The sequence below is a fragment of the Canis aureus genome, chromosome 13 (genome assembly GCF_053574225.1).
Source record: "Canis aureus isolate CA01 chromosome 13, VMU_Caureus_v.1.0, whole genome shotgun sequence".
In the NCBI taxonomy this organism is placed as follows: domain Eukaryota; kingdom Metazoa; phylum Chordata; class Mammalia; order Carnivora; family Canidae; genus Canis; species Canis aureus.
In genome coordinates, this window is record NC_135623.1 from 7275393 (window position 1) to 7296996 (window position 21604).

Consider the following 21604-nt stretch of genomic DNA (forward strand, 5'->3'; position numbering starts at 1 on the left):
CAAAACAGGTTTAGGTTAGAAGGGGGTTGAGACCACATAATTATTTTCAACGACCTCCAAGTTCTTTATCAAGTCTTCCTTTGGGTTAATTTGTTGTTACCATCTTGAATCAATCACACTCAGGAACTGAGCCTGTTTACTGACCACACTAGGCCGTGTGGCAGGCTGAAATAATTCTTCCACAAGCACAGAAATAAGTGGCTTGCAGGGAACAGAATTAGTTGATGCTAGAGCATGTCTTCTCCCCTTTACCACTGCCAGCAAAAAGAATTTAGAAAGAGAAAAATGTCCAAATTATCATAGTAAATATTTTCTCTTGTTCAGTAGAAGTTCGTAGGTCACTTAATCACACATTTTAAGGAAATTTCCCTGTGTAATCCAGTGAGTACCATCTATTTGCAACTAGATTTAAGTTAAGTGCCCTATGGCCAAGGCTAAGGACACACAAACTAAAACAAGACAAAAATATACACAAAAACAATTATTTAAGACCTTTATTAACGGGTGCTTGCCGTTTGTTGACTTTTTTGAAAAAATCAAGTTGTAAACTTTTATTACAAATTAAAAATGAGGTTCTTAAAAATCTCAACTTGACCAGATATGAAACAATTTAAAAACCTTTAAAGGTGTATTGAGAAAAACCAGGCTTTTTTTTTTTTTTTTTTAAAAAACACGTTTATCATTACCAAAAAGAGACGTCTTTAGGTAAAAATAATAAAAACCCCATGCTGCATAGATAATGCAGATAGTTCTATTTATCTGGTCAATGGGCAAAAAGCAAGCACTTAAGGTCTTCAGCTCCAATCTTTTGTTCATTTCTTATTGCTGGAATTTCATCTTCATTTCTTCATGTTGGATGACTAAACTACAAAAAAAAAAAAAAAAAAAGAAAAGAAATAAATTAAGCTTATCTTGCACAATGGACTACAATGTTCTTTTAGTATAACCCCAAATTGCTCCAGATCACATCAGTTAAGTAGGGAAGAAGGCATTAACAAACCTATATGTTTATCCCAAGACACAGATTACGAACAGGGGCAGACACAATGCTCTGCAACAAGAATGGCTATTTACAGGTTCTGGATGACCTTCTGTCACCCGGAAAATAGGAGGAAATAAACCAAAAGTATCACTGGCTGGAAATGACAATTTCTGAGCCAAAGACAAAATTATATGCCTCTCAGTATCAGGTAAAAAGCTGGAATTCCTAACTGTAGAACTGATATAATATCAAAGCTGCCACTTTCCCCAAAGAGATTATAGGGCTCATCACCATGCAGGTTATTAATGCTAGTGAACTATCCCACCTTTGTTTGAAAATACAATGTAATCATCATACTTCTTATAGGATGAAGTTATAGTGAGACTCTCAGCCTACTGGTGAAATCACAGAATTCATTCAGAACAGTTGACAAAAGGCCCTAATATTCAAGAAATATTTAGATAAGCCTTCAGCTGTCACAACTGAGGTGTCTGAGAGGCCAAGTATGCCCTGATAATTGCCATTACCCAAAGAGGATATTCAAGTAACCTGAAGAGGACTGTGGGTAAAAGACATCCTCAAGTTTACAATGGCTCATCTTACCTGACGACCTGGGATTTTCTCTTACATGAATGGCCACCACTCTGCTCAGAAGGCAGAAGGCCACCTAAGCCTAAGCCTACTTACCCGGATGATGGTAGAGATGGTAAGCCGGCATTTACTCAGCCCCGCCCTGCTCAGCCTCGGGAGCGGACGAATTCTCAGCTGGTGGATCGGCTGCTTTTGTCTCTTTGCCATCTTGTGGTTTAGGGTTTTCTGGGCGTCTGCGTCGGTAATTGAAGTTGCGGCGGTACCGACGTTGAGGTGGCTGCTGACCTTGGGTCTCATCTCCTTGATTTTCCTTATCTTCCTCATTTCCATCCTCTCTAGGCTGTCTTTGGCGAGGAGGACCCCTGGAATGAACATTGTGCAAAAACTTTTAATGAAAAACCTTCACTCTTTTTTTTTTTTTATTTAAATTTTTTTTTTTTTTTTTTTTTTTTATGATAGTCATGCACACAGAGAGAGAGAGAGAGAGAGAGAGAGAGAGAGAGAGACAGGCAGAGGGAGAAGCAGGCTCCACGCACTGGGAGCCCAACGTGGGATTCGATCCCGGGTCTCCAGGATCGCGCCCTGGGCCAAAGGCAGGCGCTAAACCGCTGCGCCACCCAGGGATCCCGAAAAACCTTCATTCTTTAACCAACCCACCAGTGTTATCACTTGGGTCAGTCAACTAAACTCTGTATCTAGCCTGCTTATCAAAAACAAATGCAAACTTTGTTCCTATTTCACAGACTGAACATGAGTGTGCAAGGATTTGTAGGTGTCAATTGAGAGATGTGCATTTAAAATTAGTTTTAATGGACTAACTTAACCTATTACAAAGTTAATCATGAAACCACTAGCAGTGGCATAACCAGGGTTGGGAAGAAGTGCTACTGATCCTTCATGGATAGAGAAGCACATGCTGAAAAGGCAGGGCATCAAAAATAAAAGAGGCGCTCTCTGTACATAATCAAAATACACAGCAATCATTAGTCATTAAGGACATGCAAATCCAAACGAGTCTGCCTCATACCCACACCAGGATGGCCATAATCAAAAGATCAGAAAACCACCAGTGTTGGTGAGGATATGGAGAAGAAACTAGAATCCTCACACACTGCTGGTGTAAATGTAACAGTGCAGGAGCTTTAGAAAACACCCCAGCAATTCCTCAAAATGTTAAAGAGTTACTATGTGACCCAGCAATTCCACTCAAAGAGTTCTGTACCTGAGAAAATATCCATTTTATGATAACCAGTAACAAAAATGTGACAACAATCCAAGTGCCTATCAGCTGACTAACGAAACAAAATAAGACATCCGTGCAGTGGACCCAGATTTACCCATGAAAAGGTAGAATGGTGGTAGCCAGGGGGTGGGGTAGAGGGAAATGAGAGACTATTAATTAATGGACACAAGAGCCTTTTTTTTTTTTTTTTTTTTTTGGCTGAGGGTGGAAGGAAGTAGTGAAAAAGTCTGGAATTAGATAGTGGTCATTACCATTGGCTTCTAAGTCAATTTTCCCCTTTTCTTTCTAAAACTCTGAGCTTTTCAAATCTTATGTTAGGCTAGGTTCCATATACTATCCTTTGCCTGTTGTAGTTATCCTGACAGACTCAAATAACTTGAGCATTTTAAGTTCTTTACCTCCTATCCAGTTGTTTATTCTGAGTTCTCCCAGTTTTAAGCATTCTACTCTCCAAACACTCCTTTTCCTATTCTTGTAGTTTAATTCATTCTTGTTTTCCCATTCTTTTATTTCCACTGGGACTTATAATCCAGTGATTTTATCACTTACTCTAGCTCCCATTCTTTAATATTTTTCTCCCTTCTTACCCAAGAATGTAAAGCCCATCATTAAATTATGACCAATCCCAATCCCAGAATCTTCATCAGAATTGACAAATGCTAGACAAATTCAACTCTGCTCAATCTAAGCCTGCTGCTCAAAAATGGCTGGGAAAGACAATCACATTGGGTGGACCCAACTTTAAATTTGTGATCATTTTTCTATCCTTTGATTCCTAGAGCTCATTCCACATCTTTGTCCCAAATTCCCCCCACTTCTTACCTCTCCCTCTCCTTTTGACTTGACTAGCAGCACACCAGTGCCCACACACTCTGGCTTCTTACACACAAAAGGGTCCAACCCTCACTTTTGCACAAAATCCTATCCTATCTGGAGATAATTCTAACAGTCGCCTTCTGCCAACTGTCTTCTACTGCCATTTTTCAGCCTACAAATACACCCTCTATTTCTTAACACCACTCCTCCTCTCATCGCCATTCATTGGTCTCCTTTTCAGTAAAAACTGCTACACTTAGTGACAGATCTTTCAATATGCTCTGGAACCTAATTAGGATTTTACCCCATTCTTTATATCTAGCACTGTCAACTTGTCTATCCATTCAAATGAGACTCCTACATCTAACTTAAAAGGCAAACAGCCAAACTGAAGCACTCATCAACAAAAACTCACGTGCAATTTTTAAAGACACTAATGAAGCAAGGCAAAAAATTTAAGCATCTTTATAGGATTAGGATAACAAAAAAGTAAACCAAGTTTTCTGCCATTGGTACCCATGGATGTAAAGAACAGACTGCCATGAGAGCCTATTTTAGCTCAATTTTAAATGCACTGGTCACTGTAAAAAATGATACTGTGGTATTATACGTATTTCAACAAGGTAATCTAGGTCTAGATTAAAAGCTAGTTTAAACAATAGTTCAGCTCACGATCAACAAAGTTCATCTGTCAGCATCAATAATCTTCCCCACTCAACAGGGAAAACCCCATTGATCCCCAACATCCAGCAATGGGTGGAGATTTTAATGAATCAGCTAGAACTGCAGGCCATTTTCATGAAATAGAAACTCAGAGGACACAACACACATCTATGGAAACAAGAATTACAGACACTGGCTACTGCAAAACCCTCAACGCATATATACTGGTGTAGATAGTGCAATCTCAACTGAGTTCCAAATTTCTGAAACTTCAGTGCTGTGCTTTCCTTGCAAACATGGGTGTATGGGTATCCAGAAACCTCTCTTAGAGTCACAGTGTATTTTGAAGACTTCTGTATTGTATTTTGGATACTTTTACAGTAAAGAATGGGTTTCTTAAAACTTAAATTGCGAAGTGATTAATGGAAAATTAGGCCTTCTCGGGGGTGACACCATAAATTCTTCATATATGGTAAGGTACAGTTTTCATACTCCCTTAATGCTTTAAAGGCAATGCTTATCTTTACCTTTCTCCCTCCCAATGAAGCAGGTCTTAAACATATAACACAGGTTGAACTATTCTCTCACCTGTTCAAGGACAGAAAAAACTGAAATTCCATACCCTCATTTGGGGGAGGGAGAGAACCCACAACCGTATAAAGTAGACCTCATTTACACAAGCTGTTTTTAACCAGTGCCAGCAAAGAACACATTCTCAAAGATAACTGACTTCAGGTTCACTTCTTAGGTATCTGATGAAAGAAAACGTTAAGCGTTCACAAATAAAATGACTCAAAAAGTCTGCAGGAGAAGCAGGTTGCTGCTGAGTCCTAACATATGCTTGAGAAATTTAATACAAACCATACCTACGGAATCGTGGTCTATAACCTCGATACATATTCTGTCTCACTGGTCTACCTTGTTCTCCTGCACCCTGGTTGTCAGCACCCTGAAAAGACAAGTTGACTCAATCAGTAATAGAGTAAAAAACCAAATCCAAAGTTTGCATACAGGAGTTAAAAAAAAAAAAATGCTCCCCATGAGACTAATCACTCCAATATAGGGGAAGACATCCATAAAATGCAGTTCTATTTAAAGTTATTGCATGCTGTTGATGCTTTTCTTTTTGGTGAAAACTTACTTCCATCACTTCTCCCTGCACAGGAGGGTTGGAATATTGTGGTCGACGCCCGTAGGGTCTCCGCATGTAGTAAGGTGGGAACCGTCGCCTGCGGTAGGGCCGGCGTTGTTGGGCCTGGCCTTCGGGAGCACTTTCCGATCCCTCGTTCTTTTCCCCACTCTCACTATTCTGGTAATTCTGCTGGTAATTGCGTGGAGGACCCCTGCGACGTGGATAGCGTCTATAATGGTTACGGTCTGCTGCATATTTACTGCCTTGCACTGGAACTCCACCAGGGCCTGTAACATTTGCTGCCTCCGCACCCTACAAAAGCCATCATATATTGACAGTGACAACAGAATTAAGTACACTTTACAAAATTTACACAAAGCAAATAACAAAGGGTCTATGTGGCCAGGGGTGCATAGAAATGATTAAATATCAGTTCCTCACTGTTCCGAAGAGATTGCCCTCTAACTGCAGCCAGCACATTAGGCTTGATGCACCTGTGTTCATGTGATCACCTGACCCATCCATCCACATTAGAGCCACCATCCTAACGGATAGAGATCTCCAAAACATTTCGATACTGAAGTCAAACCTTTACACAAAAAGCATCCTCACCTTTTCTCCTTCAACAACATCAAACTCCACAGTCTCTCCATCTCCTACACTGCGAAGGTACTTCCTGGGGTTATTCTTCTTTATGGCAGTCTAGTAATATCACATTCCAAAAATAGATTAACAGGGGAGAATAATGTGCTTTTTCATTCAAAATGTACCAGAGTCAATATTATTTTAGATTGGATATACACTTAAAATTAACTTTATGTAAGACCAAACCGTCAATAAATTTAGGAAAACAGGGACCAATGCTACCCCCAACCTCAACCAAAATACTCTAATCTTACAAGGCCCCAACATTTTACCACTATTTTCCGAACTAAAGTATTTAACACTCGACACAACAATTATTTTTTTTTAAAATGCCTTTTGCAAAAGCATCATGTGTAGCTTTAAACAAAATGAGGATATCCATCTATCCCCAAAGACTGCACTTAATAGTAGAAGCTAGCCCCACACAGGGCCAGTTTAGATGACAGGCGAGTTTAGTTTTGCATGCTTCAAAGTTGACAAAACCAACTTTGTCCCTGTGTTAACCATATCAAACTCAATTACAAATGTCAACCAAAATCCCTTCCACCTGGTCTGTGATAGTACTTCAATGGAAATGCAAATGCAATTCACATGTATTGACTATGCGCCACTCTTTATCAGACCACATGGGATAATAGGTTATTACCACCTCCAAATACAATAAATCTCACATTGTTACTTGTTCTCTAGATTGCTACAACAAAGTAAAAGGGGAAGAATAACACCTCACTTTTGAGTTGAGTAGAATACAATAAAGTTCTTTCATGTGTTAGTCAACCTCATGACAAATGAGGTGAGGTATTATTACTCCTTTTTTACAAATAAACAGGCTTTTAAAAGTTAGGTGACTTGCCCAAGGTCACACAGCTAAGTGGCACAGTATGGACTTTTCTAAATCCAGATCTTGGGACTCCAAATCCCATGTTCTAATACATCACAGCGGTATCCATTACAGGGTCACTCATGCATTTCCATTCCATAGGAGGCAGGACAATCAACAAAGCTGAAGCCAATTAAGCTAAGTTGCCCAGAACTGCAATATCCTTGATACACTAAGACCTGAGCATCCAAAGTCTCAAGAAACCACTAAATGTTGAACCACTTCCAAAATAAAGAGGAAAGCATATTGGTGACACCTGTGGGTCAGTACCATGTGGGTGACATGCATTCAGCCAAATAATTGATCTCATCTGTCATCTAAACTGTCACAGCTTTCATACCTTCCATATATAGCCAACACTCAATTACCTGCAGTCATAGGGGATAGCAGAAGTACAGAGAATTTTAATCTCAAAACTTCTTTCAGTCAGCATCTTCAAAACACCCTATATGTGCCCCAACCATTTAGTGTTGCTGACAAGGAAGACCGACCAGCCTTGCGGTCTCTTGTTCCTCAATGTGCATATTCCTTGAACATGCCAAAGTAAGGAACACAAAGGAGTTGGCATTCCATTTTATAAAACATTTGTTTTAAAAATAACACTGAGCAGCCCTATACTTATGCTTAAGATTTAATTTTAAAGGTTCACTTTTTTTTTTTTAAAGCAATCTATACACCTGACGTAGGGCTCAAAACCATGATTCTGAGATCAAAAGTCTCATGCTTTTTTGACTGAGCCAGCCAGGTGTCCTTATGTTTAGAATTCTAATGTTTCCATACTTTATATATTTGACCCTATGATTATCTGATAAGGTTTTGGACATTACTAGAGATTGATCTGGCTCCCTTGATTGCTGCTGACACCTCAGGGACAAAAGCACCAACCTCATATAGCCCTTCCTAAGAGAAGTATGCTGCCATCAAGCTCACACCTGCCTGAGTAACAGTGCGAGTGTGAAACCTGTCTTTTGTTGTCTAGATAAAAAGTACAAAAAAGTGGTTAAGAAGCTCTTAGGGTGATTTTCAATGCAAGATAATATTTCAAGTCTCGGTAAAAAAAAAAAAAAAAAAAAATGCAGTGCACACACATACACAACTGTGTACTTCCTACCCACTGCAAACCTGTTGAGGATCATGAAGTCCAATAGAGCCCATGAGATACCTAAGCTTGAGATATTAGTGTTTACTGCAGTAAATGTACTTTAATAAAATTAAGCATTGCTTAATGCTCATTTTTCAAAGTATTTTTCTTAAATGTACTTGTGAAAGCTAAACAAATGGCACCTGATCATCCCATGTTAGTTTTTCCCTCTCTAAACACTGAAGCCAATCCGAAAATTATTTAATGAGTGATTGTCAACTTTGTCACACTGCCTTTTCACTCAACCACAAACTAGTGAGAATTTATAAATTTTCCAAGTCAACTGAAATTCTCAAAGTACTTTAAACAGAAGGACCCAAGCTAACTTTGGTGGTATTCTAGAGTCCACTTCAAATTTATGTTTTTTTGTGGCTTAGTTCTATTTCCCCAGGATTATTATGATTTTTTCCTTACCATAGAGGTGAAATCTGACAGTGTTTGAAAAAAAACCTCAAAGTTTGTGTATTTACTGCAATACTAGTCAATGGAGATTTTTTCTTCCTCTGAAATTAGGTTTCAAAATTTAGTGAGTTGAGCACATTTCCTCATTTAAAAAAGCTACAGCTATTAACAAAATACCCATTTGAAACACCTATTTTAATTAAGTAAACCACCAATACAATGTTTCAATGTATACATTCAAGCAGACTCCCACTCTTAGAGTAGGCACTGGAGCTAAACTGGTGTTTGGATAAAACAACCTTTTTGCAGGGAACAGTTGAGAAAACACCCATCCCTTTGTCACAACCCTTAAAACTAGGACTCTAAACATTCACACAAGCACTCACCTGGTGTACAAATACATCTTCCTTGGTGTCATTCCTGCAAGACAGAACCAAGTTGAAAAAGTCAGAAAATGGAACACATTTCATGTTGCCAAAGGTGAAGGATAAGCTTGGTTCTTGGTGCACTTCCCCCTATTTTTCCTATTGTTAGAGACTTTCTGGCTGCCAACCAGCCACCAGGAAACTTAAAGCAGAAACATAGTTTTTGATTTTTTTTAAGACTAAGCACTTGCCAACAGCCGTAATCTCACTAACTATAGAAACATTAAAAAGAAAAAAAAATGTCTTAAGTGTGACAAGCCAAAGGCTATTAAGAGGGTTTAAATGACTAGCAACTATCCTCCTTATTCTACCAAACGTTAACAAAACTTCCTAGCATATACCACTTACTCCTAGAGCCTTGTTACACTAATTTCAGATAATATATCTCCTTCCATTATTACCTTTTCTTATTTCTTCCTCACCATTCCCAATTCTCCTTGACTTCATAAAAACCTCTAAAAAAAAAAAAAAAAACCCCTCAAAATGTACGATACCAGGTGAGAGTCCCAATGTTAACTATAGGCTTTGGGCGATGTGGTAAGGATAAAATGTCACTCTGGTGCTGACTGGGGCGGCGGGGGGGGGGGGGTTTGCATGTATGGGCATGGGGTACATGAAAACACTTTCTGCTCAATTTTTTTTGTTAGGAACCTAAAAACCTCTCCTTAAATGGACATGTCAATACCCACATCATTAATGTGGTGACAAGCATTGTACTGGAGAGCTAAGGAGGCACAGATGAATGAGGTAGTTTCCTATTTGTGCATACACCCCTACATTCAGTATCAGACACTATTTTATAGCACAACATTTGGCTTAAACCTTAAAAGAAGTTCACTGGAAAATGAGAACATGTTCCAGAAGTAGACAGAAAGGAAGTCATCGACAGAGGTAAAGCAAATAGCAAATTGAACACAAACAGGGTTCAAACACACCAGAGCATGAAGCATATGGCAGCAGGGGAGGGTAAAATGAATAGGGGCTAAATGATTATGTAGGTAGAAGAGACACCAAAGGCTTCTGAGTAGACAAGTATGGCATGATAACATCATCGAATGTTAAAAATTTTGTGGATATTAGGGAAATTTCAAATACAAGAGGAGCCTAGTTAGTTCTAAAAACTACTCTAGAAACCCAGGCCAGGACTGATGGAAGCCTAGGCTAGGGGGCATTTGTGAGGGAATATTTGAGGATCTCTTTTTTGAGGTAAAAATGGGGAAAACTTTATGGGTACATGGATTTTGGAAGTGAGGGGAAAAATATGATGAGCTTATTTTAGCTAGGACAGTGGGGTTAAGATGATACTATAAGCAAAAACTTACAGGAGAAACATTTCCAGACCTTTAATGACCTCCCCCACCTTCTTCATTTTGTCCAGTAGTCAGAGAATGGGCTCAATAACTAATATTTAATGACAAAAGGACCAAAGTTGCAATGAACTAGACTGGCTTACTGACTGTTGGCTCCTTATTGAACTATGCATCAAAGAATCCATATAGCTTGGATTATTGTAAAATGAGGACATATATGGTAACAGAACTTTAAATCTTTAAAAGAAAAATCTACACACACCCAGAATACTGCAAAAGCTATTCAAAAGAAGTGATTAAAAACGGACCTTTACAAGCTAGTTAAGTACTGGAAAACTTGGGGATCCCTGGGTGGCGCAGCGGTTTGGCACCTGCCTTTGGCCCAGGGCACGATCCTGGAGACCCGGGGATCAAATCCCACATCAGGCTCCCGGTGCATGGAGCTTGCTTCTCCCTCTGCCTAGGTCTCTGCCTCTCTCTCTCTGTGACTATCATAAATAAATAAAAAAAAAAAAAAAAAAAAAAAAAAAAAAAAAAAAGTACTGGAAAACTTAAGGAATTAATGGTTGCCATAAGGCCCATCTATCAAGCCCACAGGCTTCCCACAAAGTTCCACAGCCATCAATCTTAAGTTCTCACTTCTAACACTGGGATTGAATTTCAAACCCTTAAGGATCCAAGGAGAAATGCAACAAAAATCTGGTAAATAGAGAAGGAAAGCTGGGCAAAGTCTAGAACAGGAACTCTCAACAGAGGCAGTGCTGATCACAATAGGCCATTTAAAACTGTTCCAAAGATGGGCACTATTTGCCATTATCAGGGTGAGGAGGAGTTCAGGCTTGCTGGAGGACTAGGTAAAGAATTATAAGTACATTTATTATAACTTGAGTTTTGAATCTGGTATTTTAGTTTTAATATCCATTAAATTTACTAAAGATGGGACTTCCATATAGAGAAAAGTTCATTTACTGATAATGCCACTTGTGTATCTAGGTAGCCAATACATCATTTTATCAGTTGGTATCTGTGATGCCACTGACTATTCAACATGTCTTCTGATATAGTTGCAGGTAGCTACTGTACATACAATACACTACACACTACACTAAAAAGAAATACAAGTAGCTATCTACAAAAATTTTTACTTCAAGATCAGGGCAGCCCAGGTGGCTCAGCGGTTTAACGCCGCCTTCAGCCCAGGGCGTGATCCTGGAGACCTGGGATCGAGTCTCACGTCTGGCTCTCTGTGTGGAGCCCACTTCTTCTGCCTGTGTCTCCGCCTCTCTCTCTCCTGTGTTTCTCATAAAGAAAAAAATAAACAGCCAAAAAAAATTTTTTTAAACTTCAAGATCATAAAAGGAATTAGAATATTTAGCAACTACTTATCTAGTAGTTAGAACTATCTTCTTAAAAGTCCAAGGTAGGAATACACCTAAACATCCCATGAAAGACAGCTTAAGGAGAGGTTTTGTAGGTACAAAGGTATGTGGGAACCAATACAGGCTCATTAATGATGTGCCAGACAACAGCACTCATGTACTTGGTGAACAAACCAGCCTACTAGGGAATTACCATAGCCAAAGTATACCTGGAATTTAAGAAATGTGACAGCTCAAAAAAACGCAGTTTTAACCAAAATAGAACACTACAGTTTAGATTAATTAAATCGATCTAATAGTTACAACTTAAGTGACTATGCAGAAATTCAAGGTACTGCTAAAAGAAAACCCAATTTTTAGTCCTCATCCCACTATTAACAGCTGTGCAACCTTGGAAAGCAGTCTCCTCCTCACTGGATCTCCTCCTTCATCTGCAAAATGGGAAAAATTAGATAGGACAGACAGCTTACCTTACTGAGGATTTCAGTTCCAGATATTGTTCCAATGCTTTAACTATACGTACCATTCAATCCTCAATCCTGAGGTAGACACTATCATTAATCCCTCATTCTACAAATTAGGAAATGAAGTATGGGTTCGTCTGCTCAGTGGTAGAATTGGACTCCATAGACTCTGATCTTAAGCATGTTGACCAATTTGGAAATCATTACATTTTTAGCTCTAGAAGCAGCCTACAGTAATATGGTCTCTCCATTTTCTGGGAGGACAACAAATAAGTATCCCTACATCCTCACCTGCATTACACAGCTATTCCAAGTAATTAGATCAAAGTTCTGCTAGGTATCTCCTCCCCCCTTGTAAAAACTATTTTGGGCTCACAAGCCATACAAAAAACAGCTGTTGAGTGGTAGTTTGTTGACCCATTATTATTATTAATGCAGTAAGAAGAACAGAGACATCCCTAGTACTGAACCATACCTTTTGTGGTATAAGCTGAGAACCAAGAGGCATACTTCTAACTTTACCATACTTGACTGAGGGTAGAAAATTATGGACTGGGCAGACCAATATACTAGTAAGCTACCTAGCTAGGGGTGCCTGGGTGACAGTTATGTGTCCAACTCTTCGATTCAGCTCAGGTTGTAATCTCAGGGTCGTGAGACACAGTCCTGCATTGGACTCTGCTCAGCAGGGAGTCTGCTTAGGACTCTCCTCACTCCCTGTGTCCCTCCCCCAACCCATAAAATAAAGCTTTAAAAAAGCAGCAAGCTAGCTAGGCGCTGTGCTAATAAGCACCAGTAATAAAAAAAAAAGGTCTATCCTCAAGGATTTTTATTACAGTAGGTTTTCCACATATTACGAGTCCTACCAATCAGAGAGGAGGAAGAGGAAAAGAGCCTGGAAGTATACATACAGCAGTGGTTTAGCGCTCCTTAGGAGAACCACTGGAGCCAAGGTAAGAATTCTGGCTGCTATCCCCATTACTAACTACATGATCTGAGGCGAGTTGCCTTATTTGGACAGTGGGGATGAAACAACACTTACCTGAAGACCACACTATCATCAAACCAAAGCCCATCTATACATACTGCTGCCAGAGACATTTTACTGGCAGCTCACTGCCTAGTACTGTGGTCCAAAAGAAATAAAATGCAAGCTTGATACATGTTTGTCCAACTAAGTTCACTTTACATCATTTCACTTTCTTGAAAGGTTTCATGGGAATGCGCTACTTTTGGATTGCAAGGGGAAATCTGTATCTACATTTATTTTTTAGTAGCCACAATAAAAAAAGTAAAAGCAGGTTAAATTAGTTTCACCATTTAAACATGTACAATCAGTATAAAACACTAAAGTATTTTACATTTCTTTTTTCATACTAAGCCTTCATAATCTGCTCTATTTTTTTACACTTCTGAAAAGTAGGTTCACAAACGCAAGCTGTTCATGAGAAAGTGGTTCAAAACAAACACTAAATTGGGTATCAGTCTTAAAATTCAAATTAAAAATTACATTTCTCAGATGCAATAACCACAAGTCTAATGACAGCACAGGCCCACAATATTCCAACCGTATCACTCCATACAGCACAGTCTTCCTGCTCTGAACTGAACCCAAGTGTACGCTTTCTGCTGTATTCTTCTACTCCACCTCTGGCTGGATAAGGGCCTTATTTACACTGAAAAGTTTTCATAAAAATTCCACCTCTCAGGTTCTCACCAAACCAGTAGTACTGTCCTTATTCACCAAATAAGTATGGATTTCAAGGAAAAAAGAATCCGCAAGAGGCTCAAGGAAAAAAGGGGTTACCGTTTTTAAGTTTGGAAAATGCTAAAGAAAAAAAGAAATCCCGCTGGGATTTAAAAAGTCTCTTAGGGATCCCTGGGTGGCGCAGCGGTTTGGCGCCTGCCTTTGGCCCAGGGCGTGATCCTGGAGACCCGGGATCGAATCCCACATCAGGCTCCCGGTGCATGGAGCCTGCTTCTCCCTCTGCCTCTCTCTCTCTCTATCATAAAAAATAAATAAATAAATATTTAAAAAAATAAAAATAAAATAAAAAGTCTCTTAAAAGTTCCTAATGTAGCACAATTGAAGGTAAAAAACATGTAGCCAGCACTAAACTCACTCCTACACTACTAAATTTATCCAGAAATTGTCTTAAGATTTTAGTGTCCTGGGGACGCTTGGGTGGCTCAGCAGTTGAGCATCTGCCTTTGACTCAGGGCATGATCTCGGGGTCGGGGATAGAGTCCCACATCCGGCTCCTGCAGAGAGCCTGCTTCTTCCTCTGCCTGTGTCTCTGCCTCTGTCTCCATCTCATGAATAAATAAATATAATCTTAAAAAAAAAAAAAAAAAAAGGTTTTAGCGTCCTAAAGTTTTAGGAAACTTTTGCCAAATCACAGTTGCCTTAAATGAAACCTCACATAAAAGCTCATGTATCCATAACTAAATGCTCTTATCCTATTATCTTGTTGCAAATTACCATACCACGCTCTTAACAGCTTAAATTGCCCAAACACAAATTATTAATCCTACAATCAAAAAAACCCTCTAGGATTTAGCATCTATATATGCTCCATAACCCAAAGCATCCAAGACACCAATTTCCAAGTTCTGTAGATGGTTATAAGATCATAACCCCCCCCCCAAAAAGATCATAAGCCCTACTTATCTTTTTACTTGTTTTCTATTACACCCAACAGGCACATTATTTTCCATCATTCTGCCTCAAGTGAGCTGGATTGTAGAGGTTTCCAAGGGCTAAGACTGAAGGGTGGAAAACTCAGCAAAAACAGCCCCAATACTTGAAAAACAGAAGGCAAATAGCTAGTTCTGTATTCCAGAAGATTTTAAGATGAAAAGGTTTTACCTATCAGTGAGTTGGTGAACTAGGAGGACTTCTGGCCAACTTAAGATCCATGGCTAACACAATCAGAATGTAAATTAATCCTAAAGTGCCTTGTACATAAGTCTGTACCAAACTGAAGAGCTTCAGTTCTGAAATCCAAACAAAAACACCCTCTACACAAACCTACAACTAGTAACAGGGCTCTTTCAAGACTGCCAAGGATACAGCATGCCTTGGGGACTATTTAGACATCATTTTTTATGCCTCCACCCACCCACCCTTCCTTAATAGCACATCACCAAGTCAGTGCCACAGCATTTAGTCAATCATGGTATAGATTATCCATCCATACCTTCTATATTTAGAGAGATCTTACCGTTTGTGATCAAGTTCAGTCTGATTTTAATAGCCCAAGAGACTTGGCGGCAATCATTCTTTCACAGGTCTACAAATTTTTAAAACTAAGAACCAGGTAGTTAATATTTTAGGCTGTATCTGTCACATATTATTCAAATAACCCTTAAAAATAAAAGAAAACCCATTCTTAGTTTGCAAGTCCTATAAAGACAGAAAAGATTCAGAAGTGAGCTAAGTGTCAAAGGTTCCTCTCCTCTAATTCCTCAACTGCATCCCAGCATTAGCTATATTAAGCCAGTTCTTTTAATTTGGAAAAGCCAACCTGCAAACTGGACTGTGGCTGTTACAGTGCTACTGAACCATACAAAAGAGGCAGTGCAAAGAGAAAGATTTTCAAGTCTGGGGAACTAATAAATCAGAACCCAGGAGTTCCAGCGACTGCTAGCTATCACCTAGGAAAAGTCTTTTGATGGCCAAGAATAGCCACCCTAAGATATTACCTCTAACTGTGGATACCAACCAAATTGAAGGGGACTAGGGCCTATTTTCAGGGACAGCGTAATAGCAGCTAGTTCAAACCGTAGCTTTGACACTTACTATGCTTCCTAGGGCAAGTTACTCAACTTCTCTGTCTCAGAATAATATTGACATCTTTTGAAGCTTGTTTCCACCACTTCCAACGATTTTGAGGATTAAATGGCTTAAGAGTTCACGTAAAGCACTTACAATAATGCCTGGTTTAAGTGCCTGAGAAACATTAGCTACTTTTTAATGTCACCACTGTATGAAGGGAGTCACTCACATCAGTTACATAATATATATACACAGGGAACCCCGAAAACAGAAGACTAAACCTGACAGCTACTACTAAGCATTTTTCCTAAAGAAAAGATAGCTAAACCCTTTCTTGCCTTAGTTTATCTCTTCCTAGACCATGGGTAATAAACTCAAATGCATATGCAGAGACCAGGCAGGGAAGGGAAGTCAACATGAGAAACTTAAGCCTGACCTATTATGGTAAATAAGGAGAATGTATGCCCCAGTTAAAAGTGGTAATAATACGCATACCCAGCTGATCTATTTACATGGGATTTCTGACCCCAAAGCCAAAATTCAGTTTGTAAAATATTTTTTTTATTCATGAGACACAGGCAGAGGGAGAAGCAGGCTCCCCTTATGGGGAGCCTGATGTGGGACCTGATCCTGGGATCCTGCCCTGAACCAAAGGCAGATGCTCTACTGCTGAGCCACCCATGTGTCCCTAAAACTCAGATCTTAAAAAAAAAAGTTGGTAACCTGAGTATTTTGGAGATTATGTCCCCAATTTTAAGTATCATTAATTAATCCCAATTCTTTTTAAGACACCGTGTAGTCCAAACAAAACATATGGGGGTAGATTCAGCTAATAGGTCACCACTTTATGTCCTCTGCCTTACTGGATTCTCTGTGCTCCAAATTCCTTGCCTACCCCAAAACCCTAGAATGATTGATCAAGCACTTTTAAGTACTATGGAGAACACACAAGTACTCCTATTGCGGTCACTATGAAATACACATGTCCCAATAAAAAAATTGCTACTGATTCACGCCTTTTCATGGATTTGATGAGCATGGATTAATCCTCAACAGCTGGAAGCAAAAGACAAAATTAGGTTTCCAGATTTAAAAAGCAGAGAATCAAACCCTGAAACCACCAACCCCTGTGGCATACTTCTAATGACATCTTCAATAATTTTGAATGAAGCTTTTCATAACAAAATGAAAAGAAATGGGAGGGGGTATTAAATAAACCCCTCCCGTCACGTAACCCAATTACTGTTTAAGGCACAGCACATGAAGGACTAACCATGAATTTCTCAGGATTTCTAGATTCTGCAGCCTAACAAAAAGCAGCAAAAATGCTTGCCGTGTTAAAGCTCTATGCTCTTATTCAGCACCTTTAATACTAGAAAACCATCTGAAGAAAACACTTTAAAAAATAATTGAGGGATCCCTGGGTGGTGCAGCGGTTTAGCGCCGGCCTTTGGCTCAGGGCGCCATCCTGGAGACCCGGGATCGAATCCCACACATCGGGCTCCCAGTGCATGGAGCCTGCTTCTCCCTCTGCCTGTGTCTCTGCCTCTCTCTCTCTCTCTGTGTGACTATCATAAATTAAAAAAAAAAAAAAAAAAAAATTGATAAGGCTGTTACATATTGTTAATTTAAATCAAAAAGTTTACATAGAAATTATCTTTTAATTAAAAAAAATCTTAAGAACCAGTATGTAATTCACAGAATGCCACGGTTAAAATTATAGCCACAGCACTCATCTCAAACACTATTCTCTCCTTTATACAGAAGCAGCACAGTGTCTGCCTCTCCCCAACTCCCACCGAAAGCCCAGTGTCTTACGTACCCAACCAACTTGCAAACTACCATACTAAGTTTAAGACCTACATTTTTCCTTAATCAAGGCAAACATCTCCAGGACTTAAATGCAGTCAACATTTTTAGTGACTTGAAAGCCTTCGAATCAGTGAAATAACTGGTTTGGAAACACAAAGCATTTAAATCAGTTAACTTGACAAAATAGTTGAAGTTAGGACAGTCCACACAAAGGATCATCGAAAGTCAATTTACATTTAACTTGCCCTGGAGAACTACCAATTGGGTTGACTCCAAGTTAGAAAACAGATATTCAAGGAATGGCAGCTCATAAAAAAACCTGAGTATGCAAATAAAGTATTCTTTTATCTTGGATTATCAATTGTTCACTTCAAAAATCATAACCTATGTCCAATTAACAAGATACAGCAAAACATAAAGCACGTGGTAAAATTTCTAAAGTGCAAACTACAATCTAGCCACAGAAAAGGCTGCAAATATACAGTCCCATTCTAATGTGTACACCAGCGTAACACTGGGTAGAGGATTAAGGGCAGTGTTTTCAAGGTATGGCCCACAAAACATAATCGCCTGGAATTTTTGTTAAAAATGTACACTAGACCCAATGAATCCAGGCTAGGAAGGAACTCAGGAATCTGCATTTTTAAACAACCTCCCAAGACAAGCCTACGTTAATTTAAAAACTATTGGTTTAGGGGTTAGGCCAGTAAGGAGAATCAGACAATTAAGAAGGAAATCCTAAATATTCAGAGATCAACTAAGAAGTGGCCAAATACAAGCACCCAAGCACCCCCTCCCTTCCTTCATCGCTAGTAATCTATTGTCAAAAAACTGATTTAAAAAATGTAGCCTTGGCCTGTCACAAAAGCAGTGTATGAACCGATGGAAAATTCCTAAAGATTCTGGAAGAAACAAAATGTTTCTCCACACTACAGACGTGGAAAACAGACCATCAAATAAATGCTTACGATCTATTTTGTCTTGAACACTTCCGCGGTACTTTACGGTTGAGGAATGAAAGGTTTTTCATCAGCCAATTAGGTCTTGAAGCTTGCTCTTGCCCACTTGGTTTCTAGCAGTAGTGCCCATTTCACAAGCATTCAGCATTATTTCTTACTCGCAGGTGTTCTCTCCAACACCTGGCCGCTTAGTGCCTCCTGGAGTAGGAAGGTAAGAGACGGCTGCGCTGACAGGCGCCTACCTGGGAGGCCAACGAGCTAGGAGCACACGGTGCTCTGGCCCATCTGCAGCCGCACCGGTAGCCCGGCTTGGCAGCCATCTTGAAAATGATGCCCGGCTCGCAAGGGAGACCACGGAGAGTACAGTGCGTGCCCGCACGTTAGCAGCGCGGCTGCTACAACCATTCTAGACTCGTCCTAAGGACGGGGCTGAAAGAGTAGGGGAGAGAACAACTGAGAACGGGAGAAGGGCGATTTCTTCCAGATGCGACTGCAGGAACAAATAAAAACTGTTGCAGTCCTCACGTGAAACTGATCCGAAGCCTTCACAACAGCACAGATTGAAACGTTAAACAAAGGCGATATAAACCTTAACAGTCCAGATGACAGCACCTCACCTCCTCGCACTGTCAGTCTTGTTACCTCCAAAGGCTAACGCGTCGGAAATAGCCCCTACGCACTAACGGGGGGGGGGGGGGGGGGGGCCACAGCACGTTTCCCACCACCAATTTCAATGCCGCATACGAGGGTGGCCAGGGTGAGAAACGCGCCCACGAGGAGGAGACTAAATCTCCGGTTGCTGTTTGCCCCGTTAGGAGTTGCCTCCCTCGCTGCGCTTGCCCTTTAAATGGCCCTGCACCTAACAAGCCTCGCAAACGGACTTCCGAGGAGTATTCAGCTGCAAAACAAAGAGCGTGTCCAGATCCCTAACCCCGCAGCCTTCAAGGAAAAACCACCTCGCGCCACCGCGGAGCAAGCAGGCTACACACGCTTCCACCCTTCCGAGTCCGCAGCGCCTACCCACCGAGCAGAGCATGCAAGAGGCAGGACGGAGGCTACGGCGGCGGTCATCTCACCTGTTGATGAAACCATATCCGTTTCTTACATTGAACCATTTTACTGTTCCCAAAACCTTCGTTGCTGGAGGGGAGGGGGAAAAACACAGAAACAAAAAACCCACGATTACCAGACGTCCTTTCTTGAAAGCCGCCACGCTCGGGCGCCCCGGCCCCGCACGCGCTGCGCCGCGGCCCGAGGCCACCTGACAGCCTTTCTCCTCCCGGGCCGCGCGCGGGCCCCGCGCACACGTGGGTGGGCGGGCGGGCGGGCTGGCGGGCCCGGGGCGGCGGGGGCCGGGGCCGGGGCCGGGGCGGGCGGGCGCGGCTGCGGGGCGGGGAGCACGTGAGGGAAGGGGAAGCGCCCGGCCCACTCGGGCCTGCGTAGGCGGCGCGCCGCGCCCTCCGGGCACACGCGGAAGGGAGCGGGCGGGGGGGGCGGGCGGAACAACGGCGTGCGGGCCCGAGCGCACGCGGCCGCCGGGGAGGGGAGGGACCCCGCCGCACACGCGGTCGGCGGCGCGCGGCGCCCGGGGGGAGGGGCGCGCGGCCGCGGGGTCCGCAGGGGGCGCGGGAGGCGGCGGGCGCGCGCGCAGGCCGGGCACGCGGACCGGGGCGGGCCGGCGTCCGCGAGGGCGCGAGTGGCGGCGGCGGCGGCGGCGTGGGGGAGGGGGAGGGGCGGCCGCGCGCCGCCGAGTGGGTCCCCGCCGGCCGCGCGCCCCCGCCGGCTCGCCCCGCTCCGCGTAACGGTTCCGCCGCCGGGCTTCCCTCCGGCCCCACCCCCGGCCCCGTCCGGCCCTCACCGATGACCTTCTTGTCCCCGCCGGCAGGCGCCGCCGATGTGAGGCCGCCCGGGCCGCCGCTCCCTGCGCCGCTGCCCGTGGTGCCGGGCTTGGTGTCGGCGGCGCTGAGGGCGGGGGCGGCGGGGGGGGCGGCGGGCGGCTGCTGGGTCTCGGCCTCGCTGCTCATGGTTGCGGTGATGGTGACTGGGGCCGGCTGCGGCAGCTGCGGCTCCTCCCGGGGTGTGATGGTAACTAGGCCGGCGGCGGCGGTGGGGCTGCTCAGGGCTCTCTGGGGTCCGCTCTCCGCTCCCGCTACCGATCGAACTAGCGAGAATGGCGGGACGGGCGGGATAAGCCCTGCGCTCGGCCCGCCCCGGGCGCCGCTGAGTGGCCAGCCGCGCTGTCAATCTCACCACCTGACCCCAGCCCCTGGCCCCTATTGGCCGGCACTTTATCACTCCTCCGCTCCCATTGGCTCTCAGGCGGCTAATTCGGCCGACCTACAACCGTTCCTGCCTCCGCCGCCGCCATAGAGACCGGAACTAGAATTAGAGTAGAGTCACCACGAGAACCATAGAGTACCCGAGAGGACGGGCAGAGTGAACGTGACTTTCACGAGGCTGCGGCGCGGGCGGGCCCCACGTCCAGGGTTGGGTCCTGCCCGGGGGAAGGGCAGCGGCCAACGCCGGGGCCGGGATTACCTGGCCTGGCCCGGGGGCTCGGAAGGGGAGGCGGCGACACCTTGGCCCCGGGTGGAGGGGAGGCCGCCTCTCCCCCGCCGGTCCCTGGATGTGGTCCTTGTGACCTCGGGCCATCGCTGCGGATACAGCCGTCTTTTCTGCAATGGCCGTGTGCGGTCTGCACAGCGAGGGCTTCGGGGACCGGCCTAAACGGATGCATTCAAAGAGCGTCCGCTTGGGCGGAGCAGTCACCTTGGAGGGACCGTGCCGTCCGTCGGGCCGCCCCCGCTCAGCATATTTAGGGCGGGGGGCGGTGGGGTGCTCCACGGCGACCTGCCTCCTGCACGATCGCACGATCGTACCTCTAAGAACTGTCTCGTTAAGTATGCACGTCTTTCTGTATTGGCCACAAACCAGATTCCACTGCAGCTCACGTTTATTGAGCAAGCTGGCCATTTTCCTTGC

General features: G+C 43.0%; 1 protein-coding gene across 4 annotated transcripts; it reads right to left on the minus strand.

Moving 5' to 3' along the window:
- Positions 1 to 468: 468 nt before the first annotated feature.
- On the minus strand, positions 469 to 20781 carry YBX1 (Y-box binding protein 1). Of its 4 annotated transcripts, none has more exons than XM_077844453.1 (8): positions 20481 to 20781; positions 19699 to 19762; positions 8882 to 8915; positions 6040 to 6129; positions 5437 to 5739; positions 5162 to 5244; positions 1670 to 1935; positions 469 to 865 (listed from the first exon to the last, which is right to left on the minus strand). In XM_077844453.1, the coding sequence occupies exons 1-7, from the start codon at positions 20644 to 20646 to the stop codon at positions 1701 to 1703; spliced, it is 975 nt and encodes a 324-aa protein (XP_077700579.1). In that variant the 5' UTR covers positions 20647 to 20781; the 3' UTR covers positions 469 to 865; positions 1670 to 1700. The 4 variants fall into 4 exon arrangements, with proteins under 4 accessions (XP_077700579.1, XP_077700581.1, XP_077700580.1 ...); XM_077844455.1 differs by having other exon boundaries at positions 19647 to 19762; positions 20481 to 20623; XM_077844454.1 differs by lacking the exon at positions 6040 to 6129.
- Between the last annotated feature and the right edge of the window lie 823 nt (positions 20782 to 21604).

Bases quoted from the DNA above. Each gene is read 5' to 3' on its own strand.
- YBX1 (XM_077844453.1), bottom strand. From the start codon at position 20,646: ATGAGCAGCGAGGCCGAGACCCAGCAGCCGCCCGCCGCCCCCCCCGCC. The intron at 8,916-19,698 runs GTGAGATGACCG...TCTGTCTTGCAG, and splicing joins GGATATGGTTTCATCAACAG to GAATGACACCAAGGAAGATG. The intron at 1,936-5,161 runs GTATGGTTTGTA...TGTTCATTCCAG, and splicing joins TATAGACCACGATTCCGTAG to GGGTCCTCCTCGCCAAAGAC.